Genomic DNA, 23,589 nt, shown 5'->3' on the forward strand with positions numbered 1-23,589 from the left:
CTGGTTAAGGTCCATTAATTATAGATGAGAAATAGACAATTTTTATTTGAAGAGACAAATTAGGGAAATAGTGTGGAGAAAGGGCAGTAAGTAAAAAATTTCGGCAGATGTGTCTTAGTTGGTCAAAAAGTTTATCCAAGAGTGAATTAAGCGGGTGATTTTTAACGAGTCAGTTGATTTAAGAAGGTATAATTTAAAAAAATTGTAATAATAATGTGTAAAACATGGTAAAAAAAAAAAAGAACATGCAATTATTAAATCCACATTAGAATCATATTTCGCTAACTTTTTAGAAAAAGCATATACTAAATGATCATTAATTAATAAAAAAAAATCCCTTTACAATAAGCATGAGTTCCCGCAAAAATAAATAGAAGTCCTAAGCTTCATTAACTTCCTAACACTAAAGATATCGCCTAATATGAAATATCTATCTCTATCTAATAAAATTCTCTTTAGATAAGGAAACATCTTTTTTTTTTACATATCTTTAACAACCCTAATATAAGGGCTCCTATATCTCCGCTTTCTTTCTTTCTTTATTTCTTCACCTTCATTCATAAAATCTTTCAAGTTTAATTATTTCTTCCAGTAGTGCAATTTTCCCTTCAATTTCTGTGATTCTGCCGCCATGGAAAGATGCAAAGGAAATGATGAATGGACGGAGAAAGAAAAAGAAGCAGCAGAAGCTCTTCTACTGTTGAGCGTCACCACACCTGCTGTTCCTACAGACAACCACAACAATAATCATCTTCTCCCACCGAACAATCTGTCCGAGCATTCGAGTATTGGTGACAATGAGATTAAGCCTGAAAACACATGTTATAATGATCAGTCTTCTAGTAGTGATGATGATGATGATGATGATGATGATGATGATGAGATGGTTGATCCTAAACTTGTGATTGTGAAAACACTCAATCTGACCGACATGAGCAGGACTCACAATCGTCTTTCGATGCCGGCAAGTCAGACAAAGAAGTTTTTAACTGATGCAGAGGAACAAGCCCTGAAAAACCAGGCCAAGATACAAGTTAAAATGACATGTGGTATATCTGATAAAGAATATGACATGTTTTTAGGTATATGGTATTACTACCGTAAGAAGGGATTTGGCTATGCATTGAACGGGTTTTGGAGTGAATTCCGAGAAGATAATGGCTTGAAGGAAGGAGACACCATTCGAGTCGTCTCGTGTCGATCAAAGGGTCATCTTTGCATCCACATTGATAAGGTGCCATCTTTTCCTGGTTCTTGGAAGAAGAAGAATATTAGAGGTTCCAATAGTGATGACCTGAAAAAAATCAAGAAACCCAAGACTTGCTAATTAGTTCAATTGTTTCATGGTAGGTCCGTAGGTATATTTTTTTTTTTTTTTTTTTTTTTAAGGTATATTTTAATTTGTTGTTAACTGTTAAATTGAAAGTTTAATTTTTGTCCTGAATTTAGGAAAGTTTTGGAAGAAAAAACAAGGAACTTTATGAAGTTGATAGGAGAGGATTATTAGTTGATTTATTGTAATTAGTACAAATATTATACCTGATGATATCTAAGAATTATTTGTTATAATTATTTCTATGTTTAGTTGTCAATTAAAAGTTTTGTCTCGAATCTGAAAGAAGAGAAAAAGGGAATTAAGATGATAGATTCACCAATATATATATATATATATATAATATATATATTATATATATATATATATATATATATAATATATATATACAGAGTTAAGGATATAGTTAGGGACTAACCTTTTAACCTTTTCACCTTTTAGGTACTCCTAATTTTTTTTCACCTTTTGGGCACTCAACATTATTGTCGTTGAACTCAATTAAAATTTTTACCACACATTTAACCACACCTTGACTTTAATGTATAATACTTCAAAAGGAAGAGTTTTAGTTGCAGTTTCCTTCTAAAAAGGATTAATACAAAACAAATTATGGTGTACAACCATTAGAAACAAGTGGCTTCTTATACTCTACTGCATCAAAACGTCAACTTCCACCATGCAATACTCCAACTTGCAAAATTCTCCAACCTGCAAAAAATCTTCAACCTGCAAAATTCGCCGAAATTATTACATTATAATTTAACATGTTATACTCTATTCATACTCACTAAAGTCTTTAAAGGCAATACATCAACTCACTAAACAACAGCTAATCCCACAAAAAGAACTAATTTGAGTACATGACATTCTTATACATACTCAAAAAGTTACCACAAACTACATTGAAGATAAAATAATAAACAATAAAGCAATAAAGCCCATTAAAATTAATCCCACAAAAGACCTATTATGGTAGTATTTACCTGATTAGTGGCAATAATTTAACTTCAACATCCAACGTTTGCATCTTGACGACTTGATAAAGTTGATCTATTGCTTCTTTGTTTATCACTTGCATACTATTATTTAAAAAACAAAATTAAGTGTATGTTGATTGAACATAATTAATTGCAAAAATTATCATTAACTTACTATAGCTTGCTTCTGGAAATCATTAGGATAGGTATAAATACCAACTCCCTTGTTGTGCATTGGAGTAACTTGTGATTGTTGACTAGAGGGAGCCACTGTCTTCTGTTTCTTTTGCTTTTGTTGAGGATTAGGAGGACCTGATGTCGGGGTAGGTTGAGTAGGAACAGTTTTGGAGGAATTGGACATTTTCTTCTTTTGTGACCCTCGTGATTACAGTTGCTGCATTTGTGAACGAGACCCTTCTTTGACATTTTAACTTTGCCGACCTCCCCAAGGGAAGGCTTTCTGTTCACAGTAGGTCTATTTTGAACTTTCTTTACATATGGTGCTTCTATGGGGGATAAGTGGAAGATGGCCACTGATGAGGACCGTTTAAGGGCTCTAACGACCATTGATAAGCCTTTAGATATGATGCCTTTTTGAAACATTCAGACACATAATGCTCGGGATGTTCAACAGCCTTCCATATTGCTGCCACAACATGATGGCAAGGAACTCCACTTAATTGCCATGAATTGCAACTACATTTTCTTTCCAGCAAACTCACCACAAATCTTGTTTGGGTTGCACCTTCCCTAACCCCATATGAAAAGTGGCCTTCCCAAAAGGCAGACCACCCCCTAGCGTCGACCTTTGCTTTCTCTAGCTTTTGTTGGATTCTTGGACATATGAGAATGTCCTTGCTAGCTATTAAATCTATTTTTTTTTATGTAACCTTTCCATCAAACTTTCTCTAATATCCTCAAGTATAGTTATGATTGGCTTATGCTTTGATGATAATATGTAAGCATTGAAAACCTCATTCATATTATTGTCTATGCTATCACATTGTGACTGCGGAGTGAAAAATGCCCTAACCCATTTTTTATAGTTCCTCTTCAATAAATCTTGTCCTGCTTCTATAGATACAGATGAGAACAATTCCATATTGGCTTTGAAGTCATTTTCATTTGTGCTCTTTGCTACTTTCCAAAATCTTCTTCTGTAAAGTAGTCCCCCACCAAATACTTGCCTAAAGTTACAATATACATGTCTAGCACAACATCTAGTCTCTGCTTTAGGCCATACAATGGAGATAGCTTTGAGTAGACCTTTTTGCTAATCTGACATGATAGTGTAACCACTCCCATCTATAGTCCCTAAATCATTAGCAAGAAGCTCAAGAAACCAACTCCAACTCTCCGTGTCTTCAACTTCTACACACGCCCATGCAATGGGGAACATTTGGTTATTCACATCCCTTCCCACAGCCACAAGTAGTTGTCCACCATAATAAGGACCCTTTAGGAAGCACCCATCAATTACAAAGAAAGGTCTACACCCGGCTAAGAAGCCCTTTTAATGGCAGCAAAACATATGTAAAGTCTTTCAAATACATTGTTATTAAGCTTGAACTTAATTGTGTTTTCAGGATTCGACCTTTTTATCTCTTGTGCATATCTATACAACAAAGAATATTGCTCCTTGTACTCTCCAAGTATCAAATTTTGAGCTTTCCTTCTTGCTTTTAACGCCAACCATAATGATGTTTTCACACCATATTCAGACCATATAGTGTCAACTATTTCTTGACACTTCATGTACGGATTTACCTTAAACTTAGAATGGTATGTCCTTGCAATCCAAGAAGCCCTAATTTTTTTAACAATTGGAATCCTTCCACAATTATGTGTTGGCACAAGAGTCTTCACTGTAAATGTTGTTTTGCCTTTGTCCACCGAAGCCCATATTCTCCAAGGACATCCTTCGGCCTTACATTTCCCGTGTACTCTCTTCTCATCATTTCTAGAAGATTTTGCATCTCTGCCATTAGTCACACAATATGTAGTGATTGCATTTCTGAACTCAATTACATCCTCAAATTCTTGGCCTAAATGGAAGAAAAAATCATGTTCAGATTTTCCTGCCAACAGTGAACTGGATGTTTGCTTTTTACCCTTTTTCTTGGCACGTATGGGAGGAGGGAGGAGGAAACCACACTCATTATCCTCATTGTCTGAATTACATGGACTATTGAGATCAGAATCATCCTCGTAATCACTGTCCTCATTTATAGAATTCATAGCACTCCGAGCCATTAACCTATCCAATGACTCCACCTCTCTATAATACTGGAGCTCTTTCTTTTTATCAGCTTTGATCTTGCTCCTAGCATCTTGCACTTCTTCATCCTCATTATCAGTACCTTCTTCGTCAAAATCTATGTCATCATTCAAATTAACAACTTGTTCATCTAATATGACATGTTCATCTTCAATGTTGTTGTACGTCACTTTCTTCACTACGATCAATCTGACTTTCCCAAGTATTCCCATAAACCTGAGAGTCACCAAAGTTGAAGTGACAATCACCCCTAATTTGACCATTACCTTCAGTGTCATCATCAGAATCATGTTTATCACCATCAAAATGTTCTGTCCAAACATCAACTATTTTATAATTTAACAAAAAACTCTGAAACGTAGTGAATGTGGTATTATCATAATCTAAAATTCTGATACCAATCTCAATATCCTTTAAGGGATCACAATAGTGAAGCTTGATCACATTACTATAACCCAAAGAGTTTACTATGCTCTTAAGATAATTCACATCAATATCCACTGGCAAGTCATTGAACAACTTCATTTCACCACCCATATATGTCCAGTTTGGATTATTTATCCACTTTCCACCATGGTGAAGTACAATACAAGGTGAGATATCCATACCTAACAAAGAAAAGAAAAACATAATAAACAAGCAGGAGTCCTAATTCACATTGATTGTAGCTTTGATTGACTGGAGTTTGATTGTCACTGGAGTCCTAATATGCATGTGATGAACAATATTAGAATATGTTAGAAAAACTAGTTTGATTGAGTGGAGTCCTAAGTAACCTGAGACTGCAGGACCATTTTTACGAAATTCCAGTCAATTAAACTAATGCTTAAACTTGAAAAAATCAATTGTTTTTCTAACATATTCTAATGTTTCCCATCACATGCATATTATTAATCATTAATTCAACAATAGAATTTCATGATCAACAGACAAAAGCTTTTGCCTAATTCACTCAAAAATACACTGTATAAACTTCTAATTAATCAGTTGGGAAAACAATTAGAAAGATACGACATCGCAACAAGCAACCAACATAGGATCAATTTGGAAAGAAAAACATGAAATTTAACGTAATTCGTTTTGAGCTTTCAATACCTCAACCCATAAAATTCTCTAATTTGCAGAAAATTGTGAAAACAAATTAAAGAAAAGAGTGATATAATATATTACCTTGAATTATTGGGTAGATAATTAACCTTTAAATTCCTTCTAAATAGCAAGTGTGATAATTTGCCCAGAAGAGTGTTTTGAAGAACAGAGAGAAATATGAAAAGTTGAACTTGTGGAAGGGTTTTGCCAAGTCAATATTTTTGGGGTTAAAATTACTCATATGTGTTTGGCTTTTGGCGTAAAAAAAATATTATGGCAATTTTTTTCAATTCATAAGCTAAGGCCTACTACTATGGTTAAACTATGGTTAAATTATTAGGAATATGGATTGAGTGCCTAAAAGGTGAAAAAAAAAATAGGGAGTACCTAAATGGTGAAAAAGTTAAAAGGTTAGTCCCTAATTATATCCTTAACTCTATATATACATATAAAAGTTAAGGAGGAACTTTTCGGGAGCATAAAACACGCCACGTATAATTGCCATGTCATCAAATTTTATTTTAAGTTTTTACAAAAATAGAGTTCTACATATATTTAAATACACTTACGGAGTTATAGATATGCTAAAATTAGAGTTTGATTTTGCATGAACAACAATAATTATATAATGTAAATTTTGTACAACTTTTGCTATGTAATTCGAAATATTATAACTTTTGTTCCATTGGGATAGTGCGCGCTCAAAATATGCTCTGAAATAAGATCCATTTACAATATAGTTCTACAACTTATGAAATAGACAGCGCACGTAGGATTACAATATTTTAAGAAATAGAGTCCTACATATATTTAAATACATAAAAGGAGTTTTGATAAAGAGAACTCTTTTACAAAAATAGAGTTCTACATAGATTTAAATACATATAAGGAGTTCTAGATAAGCTAAAATTAGAGTTTGATTTTGCATGAACAACCTACATTATTATATTATGTAAATTGTGTACAACTTTTGCTACGTAATTCAAAATATTATAATTTTTCTTTCATTGGATAGTGCTCGAAATATGCTCTGAAATAAGATCCATTTCCAACATAGTTCTACAACTTATGAAATAGAGGGCGTCACATAAGATTGTCATATCATTAATTCTTGTTTTAAATATGTTTAAAAATAGAGTTCTAAATAAATTTAAATACACATAAAGCTAAAATTATAGTTTGATTTTGCATCAATAACCTAGATTATTATATTATGTAAATTGTGTATAATTTTTGCTACGTAATTTGAAATATTATAATTTTTGTCCCATTGAATAATGCTCGAAATATGCTCCGAAATAAGATCCATTTACAATATAGTTCTACAACTTATGAAATAGACAGCGCACGTAGGATTGCATCTCATTAATTTTTATTTTAAATATTTTAAAAATAGAGTCCTACATATATTTAAATACATAAAATGAGTTTTGATAAAGAGAATTTTTTTACAAAAAATAGAGTTCTACATAGATTTAAATACATATAAAGAGTTATAGATAAGGTAAAATTAGAGTTTGATTTTGCATGAACAACCTACATTATTATATTATGTAAATTGTGTACAACTTTTGCTATATAATTCAAAATATGATAATTTTTCGTACATTGAATTTTGCTCGAAATATGCTCTGAAATAATAAGATCCATTTACAATATAGATTTACAACTTATGAAATAGTGAGCGTCACATAGGATTGTCCTATCATTAATTCTTGTTTTTTTAAAAAATAGAGTTCTAAATAAATTTAAATACACATAAAGCAAAAATTATAGTTTGATTTTGCATGAATAACCTAGATTATTATATTATGTAAATTGTGTATAACTTTTGTGACGTAATTTGAAATATTATATTTTGTCCCATTGAATAATGCTCGAAATATGCTCCGAAATAAGATCCATTTACAATATAGTTCTACAACTTATGAAATAGAGAGCGCATGTAGGATTGTCATCTCATTAATTTTTATTTTAAATATTTTAAAAAAATAGAGCCCTACATATTTTTAAATACATAAAAGGAATTTTGGATAAAGAGAACTCTTTTACAAAAATATAGTTTTACATAGATTTAAATACATATAAGAAGTTCTAGATAAGCTAAAATTAGAGTTTGATTTTGCATGAACAACCTACATTATTATATGATGTAAATTGTGTACAACTTTTGCTACGTAATTCAAAATATTATAATTTTTTTTCCATTCGATAGTGCTCGAAATATGCTCTGAAATAAGATTCATTTACAATATAGTTCTACAACTTATGAAATAGAGAGCGTCACTCTGATTGTCATATCATTAATTCTTGTTTCAAATATTTTTAAAAATAGAGTTCTAAATAGATTTAAATACAAATAAAGCTAAAATTATAGTTCGATTTTGCATATATAACCTAGATTATTATATTATGTAAATTGTGTATAACTTTTGCTATGTAATTTGAAATATTATAATTTTTGTCCCATTGGATAATGCTCGAAATAAGATCCATTTACAATATAGTTCTACAACTTATGAAATAGAGAGCACACATGGGATTGTCATCTCATTAATTTTTATTATAAATATTTTAAAAAATAGAGTCCTACATATATTTAAATACATAAAAGGAGTTTTGGATATAGAGAACTCTTTTACAAAAATAGAGTCCTACATAGATTTAAATACATATAAGAAGTTCTAGATAAGCTAAAATTAGAGTTTGATTTTGCACGAACAACCTACATTATTATATTATGTAAACTGTGTATAACTTTTGCTACGTAATTCTGAATATTATAATTTTTGTTACATTGAATTTTGCTCGAAATATGCTCTGAAATAATAAGATCCATTTACAATATAGTTCTACAACTTATGACATAGAGAGCGTCATGTAGGATTGTCATGTCATTAATCTTTATTTTAAATATTTTAAAAATTGTGTTCTACATAGTTTAAATACATATAAGAAGTTCTAGATAATTAAAATTAGTTTTATTTTGCATGAACAACCTAAATCATTATATTATGTAAATTGTGTATAACTTTTGCTACGTAATTTGGAATACTATAATTTATTTCATTATTTGATAGTGCTTCAAATATACTTCAAAATAAGACCCATTTATAATATAGTTTTACAATTCATAAAAATATATTTAATTAGATGAATGGTAAGGCATTATTTAGTCTTTCTTTTAGATAAATATAATAATAGTTATAACTATAGTGTACTATATGTGACAAAACATTTTATCATAGGTTCAATACATTATTACACATAATATCTTTCAAAACCCCAGTCTTATTATTTCGATCATCTAGAATTTTAATAAATTTCAACAAGGTAGAGTTGTATATGAACCATACATTTTAAAAATTAAGAGTGTGTTTTAGTGATAAGGGGCTAGATTTTGATAAGAAAAAATAGAGTGGGTTTTGGAAAGATAATATATGAGCTATTGATTTTTTATTCAATGTTGATATTGCTCAAACTCTACATTGTAGAGTTCTTTTAGAACTCTATAGTATCCAAACACCAGCCTTGCTCAACTGAGCCAAAATAATTTAATATTCCGACAAAATTATTAAGGAAATTTTGTTGTTACAACAAAAATTAAAATCTCTAGCAATATAATGAAAAACATTAGAGCATGATTTTACAAAAATAACCTTAGAATATTATAGAGAGCTCCACCCAAGCATGACATGTCATTCCTTTTAATTTTTTTTATAAAAAAATAGTATTTAACATAGATATAATTTTATATTAGGTGTTTTTAATAATGGAATTACACTCTAATTTTGAATAAACAACCTAAATTATTCAATTATGTAAATTGAATATACCTTTTGCTATATAATTCGCAATATTATATTTTTTTACCATCGAGAGTGTTTGAAATATGTTTCCAAATAACTTTCATATACAATATAATTTTACATCTTATGAAAATATATTTATTTAGATGAACATTAACATATTATTTGTTATTTACATATGAAATTAACTATAAAATAGTGTTATATGTAACAATAGCAATTTTGCTTTTCAAAATCATACTTTTAAAAATTGATTTATATAAAGATAAAAAATACAAACATATAGTTTTGACCCTATAGCATACAACAATGACATTAAATGAAGAATCAAATGAAAGTTTGTCAACGATATTGCAGAGGTATTATGCAATTGACTAATTATTTTATTCCCATAATATTTGTTAACATTGTATAAATGATTATCTATTTTTTATTTTTCATATATTTATATGTCATATCTTATTCTTTTCGCAATGAACTTAATTCTACTAAAAATAATTGGAAATTAAGGTTCGAGTTTCTAGACTATTTGAGATCGCAGATCATAAAGAGGGGGAAGTTTGATAACTCTTGATATGCTCATGACTGATGCATATATTTTTTCTCTTAAATGTATATTCGATTATTAATAGAGCGAGGTTAGTTTTATATTTAATTTAATTTAATTTATTCATGATACCATCATTATGATCTTGTTTTTTGCTTCCTAATCTTCTATTCTATATTTATGTGCTAATAATTAAAGGTTGAAGTTGTGGCTGACCCTCATATTTTTTCTTTATTCTTTATGTCCTGCATCTATTAAATTTTTACGCTCTACTTTCTTAAAGTATCATTTGGGTATTTTTCATGTTAAAAATATTTTAGCTATTGCTAGTCATACCAATGATTGGGATACTATTTAATAATAGAATTAACTACGATATTCAACTAAACATTAAAAATAGAAAATATATATTCGCAATAACAAATCTAGAAATTAAAGTATAACGACAAATACTTTTTGGCTTTTTCTACTGCAACAGTGAATTTGGGCATGGTTTGTAAGAAAATAAAAAAGGATAGTTTAACATAGAGGGTTAAACTAGATTAGGGGATAAGTAAATCCTTAATAAAGTAAACTTAACTTTATGAGGCAATTTGAGTAATTAGTGGTGGTTTTATTAACATAAAGTAAATGCGATGATGTCAACTATAGTTGTTTTTTTTTTTTTTACCAAAAGTGAAGTGATTCAAATAGATGAAACTACTGAAAGTGGTAATTGTTGCAATAAAAAAAGAATGGAGAAATTATATGGCAATTGTGTTAAAAATCTCATTTCACATCAACAAAAAATCAACAATATAACAAAAAGTTTCCAAAAATAAAATAAACGACAACCCGTGCAACGCACGGGCTTCAAAACTAGTATTTAATCACAAAAAAATTAACAAGGGTAAACCCAACTATGGCCCCTCTTTTATAATAAATTCCAACTTTTGAATCCACAACAGTCCTAACTTTCATACCATTTGACATGCGTGTTCATTCAGGTAATTAACTTGTCGATGTAGTGAATTAGAGTCATGTGAGCTAATTAGTTGAATCACATGACTAGCCTTTCCCCCTCCATTCCCCTTATTACGTGTGTGCAGTTAGCTAGGGTTTTAAACATTTTCCCTCCCCTATACAAAGCAAAGTTCTTTCCCCTCAAATCATCTCCCATGTCAGCGCAAAACACAATCGGTTTTGCGCAAGAAATTTCTCACTAAAGTGCAAACATGACATCCCAAAGAAAATTAGGACTTGCAAAATTCGATTGAATTTCAAACAGATTTAACGGGTACTCAATGTGGCCTGTAATTTGTTAAAGGTTATGTCTTTGGTAACATGTTGTGGTTTTTATTGGACAATTGCACATTTTTGCTTCATTATTTTCCTTTTTGATGGTACATCTTTTTTATGGTTTTTTAGGGAAATAAATTAGGGTTTGAATTGAATGCAGGTCCTATCTTATTGTGGTTTCTTCCAGTGGGAGTTTAATGGTGAAATTGGACCTTTCAATGGGTTTGAGGAGTTACAAGCAAAATTGCTGGAGCAATACACATATGTTTCAGACCTAGAATTGCATTTTAAGGTGGTGGAGGAAAATTTCCAAAAACTCAAATTGGAATAAGAACAAATGGAGGAAGCAATGGAAGAGATGAGGGAAGGAATGAATGCAAGAGATGAGGAAGAAATGATGAAAATGTGGGTTAAACCTATAATGAATGCTAAGGGACAAAATTATGCTATGATAAGCTTAGGATTATCTTAGTTTTTATTCGCAATTGTTGCTGTTTTTGTTATCTAATTTTTATATAAGCTAAGGAAGAAGCTAGTGTATATATTGTGTTGGCAAACAAATGGATTTGTAATGTAGTTCAATGGACTGGCAAGTTTATCTTTTGGTTATGAAATGAAACGCTCTTTTGAACATCATTTTGGCATGAATTTAGGTTGTTCTGAAAGGTTTCTATTAAGTGTAATTCATTTTGGCATGCTTAATAAAACATCACATATAAAGATGACAAAACAAGCCTTCAACATAAACCAGACTAGCTTATATTGGTAAAGGGTCACTGTATTAAAAAATAACATAAACCATACCAAAACAGAACATAAGCCTATAAGATCACAATATGAATTGCAGCTAATAGGATTGGTTTCATCAAAATATCAAAAAACAGACTTCAACATTAGATAGTTATGGATGAGTTAAGAAGATAGGATGGATCAGTGGGCATTGCTAATGGATGCTTGTCTTCCTATATCTGTATGCAGTTTTCTATTGACACAAGTTGATCCATCAGTTGACACAAAGACACCCACTCCTGAAGGTACTTGCATACAAAAGTGAGATTGTTAAGTAGGCATGGATATAAGCATAATTTACATCGTCAAGAAAAAAACACTTACACTTGCCTTGCCTTCATTCCTTCCACCCCTGCATGTGGCCCAACCTCTTAGTCTCTCTAAACCCCTATCTCCTCTTATTGTTCAGCTATTTCTTCTAGTTCTTGATGGTTGGGCTATGACATTAAGTTCTTGAGTTGAAGGAGTAGGTTGAGCTGATGTCTGGGTAGGCTAGGATATTGCAGTTGAACAAGTTTAAGATGTAGAAGCCTGATTAAATGATTGCACAATTTGTTGCCTTTTTTTTGCCGAGGGCCTTCCTTGTGTGGACATTTAATTTCCTCTTGTTGATTCCGACATATGGCTCAGTAAATATTGCAATGCATCTCAACCCCATGTTTCTTTGGGTTTTCATGAGGATCCTTAATCCTATTTGTCTTTCGTCTTCCTGATCCCACCTTAATAGGATGTGGTTATAGAGGAGAATCTATTTTAGGCCAGTGCCTATCACCTACACAGTGGAATGAAATTGGTGTAGGCTTTTAGGTATGTATCTCTCTTGTACCAATCAACTACATAATCTTCTACTTTATAGTGGTGCATGAAGAGACAAGCCACTACATGGGCACAAGCGCTTGTTATATCCCATCTCCTACACGTACATGAGATGGCTTTGGCGGGCTTTTGTCGTGAAAGTCACCAAATATCAATTTCTCGTACTTTCTTTCACAAATAAATTTTAGGGTTCATATACATTGGAAAACTGGGGAAGTGTTTGTATATAATGCAATGGATCACCTAGATTTCTCTATGTGATAAACAATCAACGCAATGGGAGATTTTAATAGAATAAAAAACTAAGCCAAGCAAACAAGATTGAAATTAGTTAGGGAATTTCAATGATAAAAAACTAGGGTCCGCCTATTGATGTCCAGTTCAACATATTTATTTACCGATTTACTACAAGCCTACTCATTTCAAAACTCCTTCGTTCTCCTTAATTTTAGTTAAGTAAACAAGATATGTATTACAAAACTCTAATTATCAATTGACGTACGGCCTCGTTGTAAACACGCCAAAAATAGCTAAACTACCCAATATGAGGTAAATATCAGGGGCAGATCCAGAATTTATAGTAAGGGTAGCATAATATCACGATTATATCTAACGCTAAAAAAAATCCACATTTTCATAAGGGGCCTTTTAGAATAAAAATGTCATGAGATATTACTATCTAATCTTCTCTTTATAACTTTCAAATATCTTTAAACACAACACCAATTTTATTTACTCCCTCAAAATTTATTTTCGTGCACTCCACAAAATTATATTATGTGCTTTCTCGGATAACTTTCCATAGCTTCTGCCGTTTCTTTTTGGTTGCATCTAATAATTTTGATTGATTCTTAATCACACTCCACTTTCTATTACGCCAATGTTTGTCTCAATTTAATTATTGTGATATGCTTTTTCCCTTGTAAGCGAGACAATAAAAAATTCAAATATTTAATTCCACCCATAATAGTCGTCAGTGTCAACGTTGGTTTAGTACTCACACACTCCTATCCCATCTGATCAGAAGAAGGCAACAAAAAATCTCCACTTTTCTGGTGATGTTGAAGTTGTTAGAGCTACATGGAAAGATAGAGTTGTAAAAGTTGGTAATGTTGAAGTTGACAGAATTACAGCGAAAAGATAGAGGTGTAAGAGTTGGTCAGGTTGAAGTTGGCAGAGCTACAAGAAAAGACAGACATAAGTGTAAAAGGTAGTGAGGGAGTGGCACACAAACACTAGAAGAAATGATCGACCATCTTTAACATCTTAAGTTTTTCAGTTGCCACATCTATTGCAGTTTTCTTCAACAAGATTGAGGAACCAGTTTGCGACTGATAGACCGGTCGCTAAGACCATTTGTGACCGCTCGAAGCGGTAGCTAAATTTTTTCTACCAATCAAGCGGTAGCTTAACTAATTAATTTTTTTTCAAAAAATTTTAGGGATAGCATGTCCTACCCCTTGTTACTAAGTAGCTGCGCCCCTGCTAAGTATAGTTTCGAATCCACAAGAAAGTAAGGTTAATCAAGGGTTAATTTGCTAACAACAATGGGCTAAATCTATTTTTGGGTTTTTTTTTGAAAGATTAGATACGATTCTAAGGTCTAAGAAAACTAGTAAACTGGTAAAGCAAATTAACAAAGCAAGTAAAGATGATAAATAAAGGGTAAGGGAACTAGAGGATTAGGATCACCAACATTCAATCAATGGATCCAATCATCAAAGTCATGGGAAACAAATGGGGGATAACAAGGGGAAATCATGCACATAAGAACTTTGATTACTCTCTCGAGCTAATTAGAGGAGCTTGATTAGTCACTCATAACCTATTCTCCAGACATGAGCAACCAATGTAGCCAAATCAAGAATAACATGATTCATCAAGCTTCCCTAAACTAGAAAATTAAATACATATTTTGATGGAGATCATAGTCTAACAACCAAACTTAATCTATCCCTAGCTTCATCTCTGGATCCTTCACTAGGGATTCCGAATATGCAATTCAAGTGGTGATCAATCATCCAACAAACCAAATCAAGCAAGTTTAATCAACAAGTTTAACCCTGAATAATGCTAACCCCTAACTTAGATTTAGGATCAATTTAGGCTATATCCCTTCCCCTAGTAAGAAATTACTCACAAATCATGGAAATAAGGCAAACTAAAACTTGAAATAACATCATGACCATAACCATGGAGGAAAGAGAAAAAGCAAAAAATAAGAACCTAATAAAATTAAATTTACGCAAACAAAGGATGAACTAAACAAGGTTGGAGAAAGAGAAAGTGAAATAAACACGAAATTACCAACTGTTAAGCTTGCATGAATCCGAAATGGAGTTCAAAAGTTTCAAACCTCAACTTTCTCTCTCCAAGGGTTCTAAGACTTGAATGCTAAACATAAAATAAATCTCTCTCTAATTAGAATGTAAATTAGCTTAACCTAAAATGAGAGGAGTTTCTCTTTATAGTCCTAAAACTAGTTTTTGGATCCGTGCAAAATGCACGGGAAGTTTTTATTCAATAAATATACTTATATTTTAATGATAATGATTGCCTATTTTTTAAAAGTGATTGCATTCAAATATGATATATTAATATGATGTACAAATTCACAAACAATTAATAAAATAGTAAACAAATTTAATTGTAAACTAAGCAATTAACTATATTAACTATGTTACAAAATAAAATCATCACACTGAGTAAATAATTTAAAGTACGCGTTACCCATCTAAGTAAAGTTTGCAACGAATTACTTCTTACAATTACGAATGTTAGCTCAACTATATGTGCACGAATACCCAAATATTTACACTCCCATGAAACTTATTTGAGGATTAAAAGATAAATTTATAATTATGTATTACAAATTTTTAAGAACTTCAATAGTAATTTAATTAATAAATATATTTTATCCATTCTAAAATACACAAAACACTTGCTGTTTTAGGATGTTTCATAGTAAATGACACGTTACTTTAATTGAAAAGTACTCCCTCTGGTTTTATTAGTTTGCCCACTTTCCTTTTTAAGCTGTCCCTTATTAGCTTATACATTTTTTTTTTCTGTTTTTTTGGAATGGTCTCACTATTTGTTTATTATTATCTTTACTTTCTCACTCAACTTTTGTTGGCCCACAACATAATACGATATGCCAATAAATTAATAATTTATCTTTCCTTCTATGACCCACATATCTATTTTTTTAAAACTCTATGCGATCCTTTCATTAAAAAAAAAAAAAAACTCTATGCCAAAAGTAGTGGGCAAACTAATAAAACCTGGAGGGAGCACTTCTCTCTATCTCAATCTTTAACTCTATCTTCATCACACGATTTCCTCTTTTTATTTTTCTCTATTTCTATCCTCTCCTTAATCCTTGCCCCCAGTCCCCATGTTCCATTTATTTTATAATAAATGACATATTCATTAATAATTTTAATCTCTATGGTGCAGTTAACTTAGCAAATAATTTTGCTAATATTTTAATTTTTAGTAAAGATTTTTCTTATAGATAATTTGTCTTACTCCTAGACGTATTTTCTCGTTATACTGGTCCCACTTGTTATTTCCTAAATCATATACCATATCCAAACACACAAATAGGTAATATTGATCATATTCTCTTCAAACGTTATGTTTACGGCTCACACCATCCTCTATTCTACTGAATTTCTTATCCATTAAAAAAAAAGCATCCAACAAAATTCTTGATCCTAATCCTTTTTCCTTAAATCTAAATTAAAGACATCAATTTTGGACAATTCAGGCAAAGCAAACAACGCTCTCTATCTTTTATTAGATTTTGTTAAACTTTGAAGTGCAATCCCCCAACTTTGCATGTCATTTTAATTTTCTTTAATTTATTTTGATATCCGAGCTGATGAATTCTATGGATTTGAAGGTGATTTTAGAGAAGGACATAAAGAATTGAGTCCAAGTTTGAGACGATTTCTTGCCGTTATCAATTATTAATTTATGTTTCCAAGGATTTACTATTTTATTCATGTTGCCCTCTATCTTGTGTCGTCACGCAAGTTATCACTTATCCCTTCAATAATAAATTTCATTATACTTCGTCTTAATTGTTTTTATTCTGTTTTACTATATTATTTTGGAATTTGTTCATCGCTTCTTCTATATACTTTAATCAAATATGCTAATACATATTCATAAATTGATTTACCTGTAATATTCGGATTAGCTTTGTTATTTGAAATTATTTAGCATTTATGCATCCATAATTATACATCGTTTAGTTGTTAATTAGTTGTGTTCATTGCAAGCTTTTTCCTTTATCTGGAAGTTATGCCGTTTTTATGAAGAAAAAAAGCAATAAAAAAAAGGCTGTTGTTTTTTCTTTTTGAAAAAAGTGAGGTTTTACGAAACTTTAAGTTTTCAAGTTGATTTTTTTAATTGATAAAATAAATATGTAAATTCGTGACTTTCTCATTTTTTTTCTTCATGTAATGGGTGCAAAGCATCTTTAAAATTATTAGAATGGGACTTTTACATGTACTCCCTCCGTTTCCTAAAGATCTTCCCTCTTTCCGTTTAAGAGTGTTTCCAAAAGATCTTCCCTCTTTTGCTTTATTCCTTATTTGGCAAAACAAATTTCCCTATTTACCCTCTCATGTCACTATCATATGGTCCACCATTACATTATTAATTCAATTTTACTCCCTTTCTCTCTCCTACTTTAACCCCTTTTTATTTGTTTATTTATCTTAACCCCTTTCTCTCTTCTACTTTACTCCCACCATGCCCCACACAACTTGATTTTCCTTGGTATCTGTAGGAACAGTAAGTGGGAAGATCTTTAGGAAACGGAGGGAGTATTTGTATATATCGCCAACTGGTAAACTATCTGAATTGTAAGTTATATTATGAAAATTTTTGTTTCATAAATTTAACATGTGATAATACAATCTTGGATATCATGGTGTAAATACTAATAAATATTAAATAAAATATTTTAAGACATAAAAAAGAGCGACAAAATAATTTATCCTATGTACTAATATAATTTATCTAGTAGGGAAATGCAATTAAATTTGTATTTTTAATAACAAATTTATCTAATGCGTTATCCTAAATAGTTTTTTAATGTGTCTTTGTTAATTTATGGTAAATTTCATTTTTTTTTTGTCAAACATAATTTATGATTTGCATTGATTGTGTTATAAATTTTATGTTATTAGGCCTTGATAGGCAGTGTATTTGTTTCCTTATTTTGAATTATATGTATTTGAATATGACATGTTCACAGTTGTATAAGATTGATTTTTTTTTTTTAAATTTGCAAAAGTTTCCTTATTATGGTATATGCTTTATTTGAATTTGTAAAATATATTTATTTGCTAAGGTAATGTGAAGGATATTTTGGAATTTTCTAAGGGCCTGTTCTCCCCAGCTCATTTTCAGTTCAGTTTAGCTCCAATAAGTTCAGTTCAATTCAGTTCAGCTCAGCTCGATTCTTTTATAATCATTTTGTTAAATATTATTATTATGTTGGTATAATTTATTTTACTAATTACTCTTATTATTATTATTAATATTATTATTATTATTTAAATATATATCATTACTATTAAGTATTATTATTATTATTATTATTATTATTGTTGTTGTTGTTGTTGTTTCTATATATTATTTTGTTTATTATACCTTTACTCATTATTATTACTATTATTATTAGGAGGAACATGGTTTAGGTCAAAGCAAAAATAAACCCACTTTTTTTTTTAGCCCATAAACCAATCAAATCGCGTCAAGACGTTTTATGATGTAATTTTCGCGGTCCAACCCAATCATTATTTTTATATTATTAATTTAAATCTAATTATTAAAATAGTTATATTAATTTACTTCTTAGATATTATTGTTATTATATATCATCATCAAGTATTAATATATTAATACAAATAATATAAAATAATTATTATTAATTATCATTATTATCATTAATTATTATATTATTAATTTATGATTATTAATATTATTTATTTATAACTATCATTTAAAAATATCCAAAATACTATTATTATTATTATTATTATTCATTATTATTACTTATCATTATAGTTATTATTTAATATTCATATTATTATTGTTTAAAATATTATTTATATATTTATTACATTCAATCTAATTCAATTTAATTTAATTTAATTCAATTCAATTCAATTCAACTCAATTCAATTCAATTCAATTCAATTCAATTCAATTCAATTCAATTCAATTCAATTCAATTCAATTCAATTCAATTCAATTCAATTCAATTCAATTCAATTCAATTCAATTCAATTCAATTCAATTCAATTCAATTCAATTCAATTCAATTCAATTCAATTCAATTTTTCAATTCAATTCAATTCAAATTTATTCAATTCAGTTCAGTTCAGTTCAGTTCAATTCAGTTCAGTTCAGTTTAGTTTAGTTCAGTTCAGTTCAGTTCAACTCCAATAAGTTCAGTTCAGTTCAGTTCAGCTCCAATAAGTTCAGTTCAGTTAAGATGTTTTATGCCGAAAAGAACATGTCCTAAGTGGGACACCATATCTTCCCCTTGGCTTATATAATAGAGATTATTTCGATATTAAACAAAAGCTTTATCATTGAATGTAATAATTTATTTTATAACGAATCAAAATACCTTCAAGATTTATATTTGAAAAGGTAAAATGCAAATATAGAGTAACATAAAATTCAATTAGATATTGTCATAAGTTGTAGTCATAAATCTAAAATATTCATCTAAGGAAAACAATTTTCTATGTTTTACAAATATACTAGTTCTTGGACCCGTGCAAACTGCACGGGAACTTTTTAGTCATTTTTTTTTGGGCTAAAATCATTGAACAAATTAATATACAACATAGACGTGATAATATTAGGATACATATAAAGGTATCATCAATTTCGTAACAGATTTAATAGCTATTTTATTGGAAAGAAAGTTAATAAGGTGAACCTTATATACTTAAGTGCTGAATTTAAAATTAATAAATAACAATTTCCATAAATATCCTTCAAATAATTTATATTAACAAATTAGGCAACTATCTTCATTAGTCAGTCAGTACTTAAACATTTTGAAACACTTCTTTGTACACCACGTTAGTGGTAATATTCGACTTTGCTCGATCTTTATCATAGATTAGAATCTTCAATCCTTTTTTGCTCGTAACTCTTGAAATTGTCACATTAAATTGTCCATGGCTGAAAACCGGCGGCCTAGGAAAACCAACATGAGATAGAGATTGCCCTTGTCTTTTTAATTGTCATTGCAAAGCAAACAACCAAAGAAAATTGTCTCCTTTGAAATTTAATAGGAAATTTTGTTCCATCAGATGGGGTTAGTGTCATTCGAGGAATAAACACCTTGTCGCCTACGTTACTTTGATATGACTACAGCTTCAACGATGCGATTACCAAGGTGTTTGACAACCAAACGCGTACCATTACATAACCCATAAGTTTAGTCAATATTCCTGAGAAGCATTATCGGTGCCCCAACCTTTAGTCTCACACTATGATTTGCTAAACCCAGGGCATTTGATTGTATTAAGAAATTCGTTTGAATATACTTCATGTACTCCAAAGTTTGTCTCTTCTTTTGAAATTGTATCAAAACTAAGGTAAGTTCTTTCTTCACCAGGCAATTGGGACAACACATGATCGTTAACCGTCTCAACTATGTCATGTGTTGGCGCAAGTATAGCTCTCTCTTGGAAATAAGTTGCTTCCCATAAATGAACTTCTAGGTCAGGATATGTGTTATCGACTACGGCCGCGATAGGGTCATCTCCTCCATCAATCAGTATATCGTCAGAAATTTCTACACAACCCTCCCCATCATTAGGCTCTCCCGCCTCCCCATCATTAGGCTCTCCCGCCTCCCCATCCCCAATATTTAATATCCACTCTGAGAAATCTCGAATTTCAACTACAAATAAGGATCACACATGTCAATAATATACTATTCTTTGAGAAATTCATTTGTCTCTGTTGAGACATTTGACAACTTTTTAGAAAGTGATGGTTCTCCTAAAGCAATCCTCTTGTTTCTTAAATAAAAAATTAATCATTATCGAAGCGCAATCTAATATACAACATAGACGTGTAAATTTTGCACTTATAATATCATGTTTGCATATGCATAAACAAAACAATGCACTTGCAGTTTGTCATACTTACCTACTGAAATTGTTGGCTATTTTTTTTATTTTTTAATAATCTAAATAATATTGAAAAGATCCCTCTTTTTTTCAAATTTGATTTTCAGTGAAAATCTAGGTATCAAATATGTGATTGGCATTTTTCCTTTTATTAAATATGTGATAGTTAAATAATGCGTTTGATCATACTTTAAACTATTATATATGATTATATTACAAATGAATGATGGTAAATTTAAAAACTTCCATTTCGCAATATTCATATATAAATGTTCATTTTCAAATTTTTTAAAAATTAGCAACATATACATGTGACTATTAATCAGTTAAATTGAGAATATGGGAATTTAATTTTGTATATCACCAACATAAAATGTGCTAAGTTTTGTATATTTATTAGTTAGAATTGAGAACATGTGCTAAGTCATCAATTTAATTTCTTAGAATAGTGCTTGTACGACAGTAACATTTTAAGTTATTGATTTTTGTTTTCTTCTTTTTGGTTAGGCAGCTGAATCATGATGTATATACAAATCATATTATAAATCGTCATCTTTTAGTATTCATAAGATTGCAATAATATCATGATAAGATTGATCATAAGTGGTTAGGAATATTTTTTATTGCAAAAAATTATGTTTAAATGTATATGGTTGACTATAAATATATATTGTTTAAAAGAAACCCAAAATCTACTATACATCACATTATACTATACTGTACCATATGAGATAAATTGTTTTTATGGTAAAATCTTAACATTATCCTATACAATTCATCGTTTTCTTTACTAATAGCTTAGTGATTCCTTTATTTTTTGAAAAAAAAACATACTAACACGGTTTATATGGAAGCACCTTTGCTTGAAGTACTTTATCTCTGGAATATCCTCATTAATGAATAGTCTTGTTGCATATTGAGAGTTAGAAACTCGAACCTCCCCTACACCACATCATATAATTTAACAGTGTGTATTGATATGTAATATATATGTATATATGCATATATGTATATTTAGATTAATAAACTTATCTAATTTTTTTGTTTTTAATGTAAATCGAATATAATTTAAAAAAGGAAAGTTCTACGGGATATTTGTTAATCATTCTAGAAAAAAAGGGTTTACTTAGAGTAGAGGAATCATATTAACATACCTTGATAACTAATTCTTTGTCCTAACTGAACCCCAATTATAATTGGACCCTTTTCTCCATTGATAGATGCATAAGCTGTAAATTGATCTGCATACATGCCCCATATTACATACGTTGTAGTTCTATGCCTGTCAAAATTTGAAAAAAAAACGCAGGTTGAAGTCCTCCTTCTTGCATGGTTAAACAAATGTTGAACAAAACAAATTTGTTAGTGCTTACTCTAAATCAATCAATTCCAAAGTCATAAATCTCAAATTATCATTTATAGTAATAGGACTGTAAGTTGTTACTTCTCCCATAAAATCTGCAAAAAAAGGATTTTTGAAATAGTTAATTGACACACATATTTAGGAGAACCGTTTAGTAGTTGAAGAAAAGTTAAGTGTAAAATACCAATGTAGTGGACAATTGGAATCTTTTTTGATAAAATATCATCAAAGGAAACCAAATTTAGTCCATGCTCAGGTATAGCAGACTCATCGGAGTCACTAATTTGAGAACAATAGTTAAGTGTAATTCTGAAGTCATTTCGAAGTCTCACCGATCCTGAATTCTCATTCACGCCAAAAGTTCGGAACTCTTTAAACGCGCCTTGCTTTATGAGATTTTTGAATGTATCAATTAGATTCTTTCGGCAAGATATTTCAATCTTGTCTCCCTTATTTAACCATACAAAAAGTGAAGAAAACAATTATTATAATGAACATTTGTAATATAGGATAGATTAAGACAATATTAAAGATGAAAAAAATGACTTTAGTTACAAACCTGTTCGCCCATCAAAATCAGTTCTATGCTACTAATTTTTTCCTCTTTGTTATTTTCATTTTTTTTCTTTCCACGGGTACATGATTCTTATTCCTTATGCCACGTGTATCTTATTAAGTAATGAGATGATTTATGTATTGTATTGTAGTCATTGTTAAAGAATTGATATCAGTATTATATAGGACCCATAATCGATTGTGTTTTTTAGAATAATATTCAAAAAGCTTTGCTTTTGCTTTCGAAATTTATATAGTTTTTTGGAATGAATTTTATGAAATAAAATTGCAATATTTCGTAACATTATATTGGTTCTTTTTCTTTGATTGTGAACGAATTTCTATCATATTGCTTGATACTTGCACCAAATTTGTTCTATAATCTAAAATAAAATGTTAGTATTATTACCATATGTCCATATTTCATAAATTACGCCAATTCATATCCCATATATTTTGAGCATATGTGGCTATTTTCATTGGATATAATTCCCCAATAATATGTAAGATGGTGTTACCTTTTCAAAAAAGGTAACGATTTTTTCAATAGAAGAAATGGTCGTAAAATTAACAGT

At 30.1% G+C, this 23,589-nt stretch overlaps 1 protein-coding gene across 1 annotated transcript; it reads right to left on the minus strand.

Moving 5' to 3' along the window:
* Positions 1–20,448: 20,448 nt before the first annotated feature.
* Positions 20,449–23,030, minus strand: LOC130591062 (uncharacterized). The gene is made up of 5 exons (XM_057393963.1): positions 23,019–23,030; positions 22,644–22,908; positions 22,470–22,554; positions 22,251–22,378; positions 20,449–20,864 (listed from the first exon to the last, which is right to left on the minus strand). The coding sequence occupies exons 1-5, from the start codon at positions 23,028–23,030 to the stop codon at positions 20,449–20,451; spliced, it is 906 nt and encodes a 301-aa protein (XP_057249946.1).
* Positions 23,031–23,589: the final 559 nt, after the last annotated feature.

The sequence above is a fragment of the Beta vulgaris genome, chromosome 4, assembly GCF_026745355.1.
Source record: "Beta vulgaris subsp. vulgaris cultivar EL10 chromosome 4, EL10.2, whole genome shotgun sequence".
NCBI lineage: Eukaryota > Viridiplantae > Streptophyta > Magnoliopsida > Caryophyllales > Amaranthaceae > Beta > Beta vulgaris.

Bases quoted from the DNA above. Each gene is read 5' to 3' on its own strand.
- LOC130591062 (XM_057393963.1), bottom strand. The intron at 22,555-22,643 runs GTATTTTACACT...CTTTTTTTGCAG, and splicing joins TCCAATTGTCCACTACATTG to ATTTTATGGGAGAAGTAACA. The intron at 22,379-22,469 runs GTAAGCACTAAC...AAATTTTGACAG, and splicing joins TTGGAATTGATTGATTTAGA to GCATAGAACTACAACGTATG.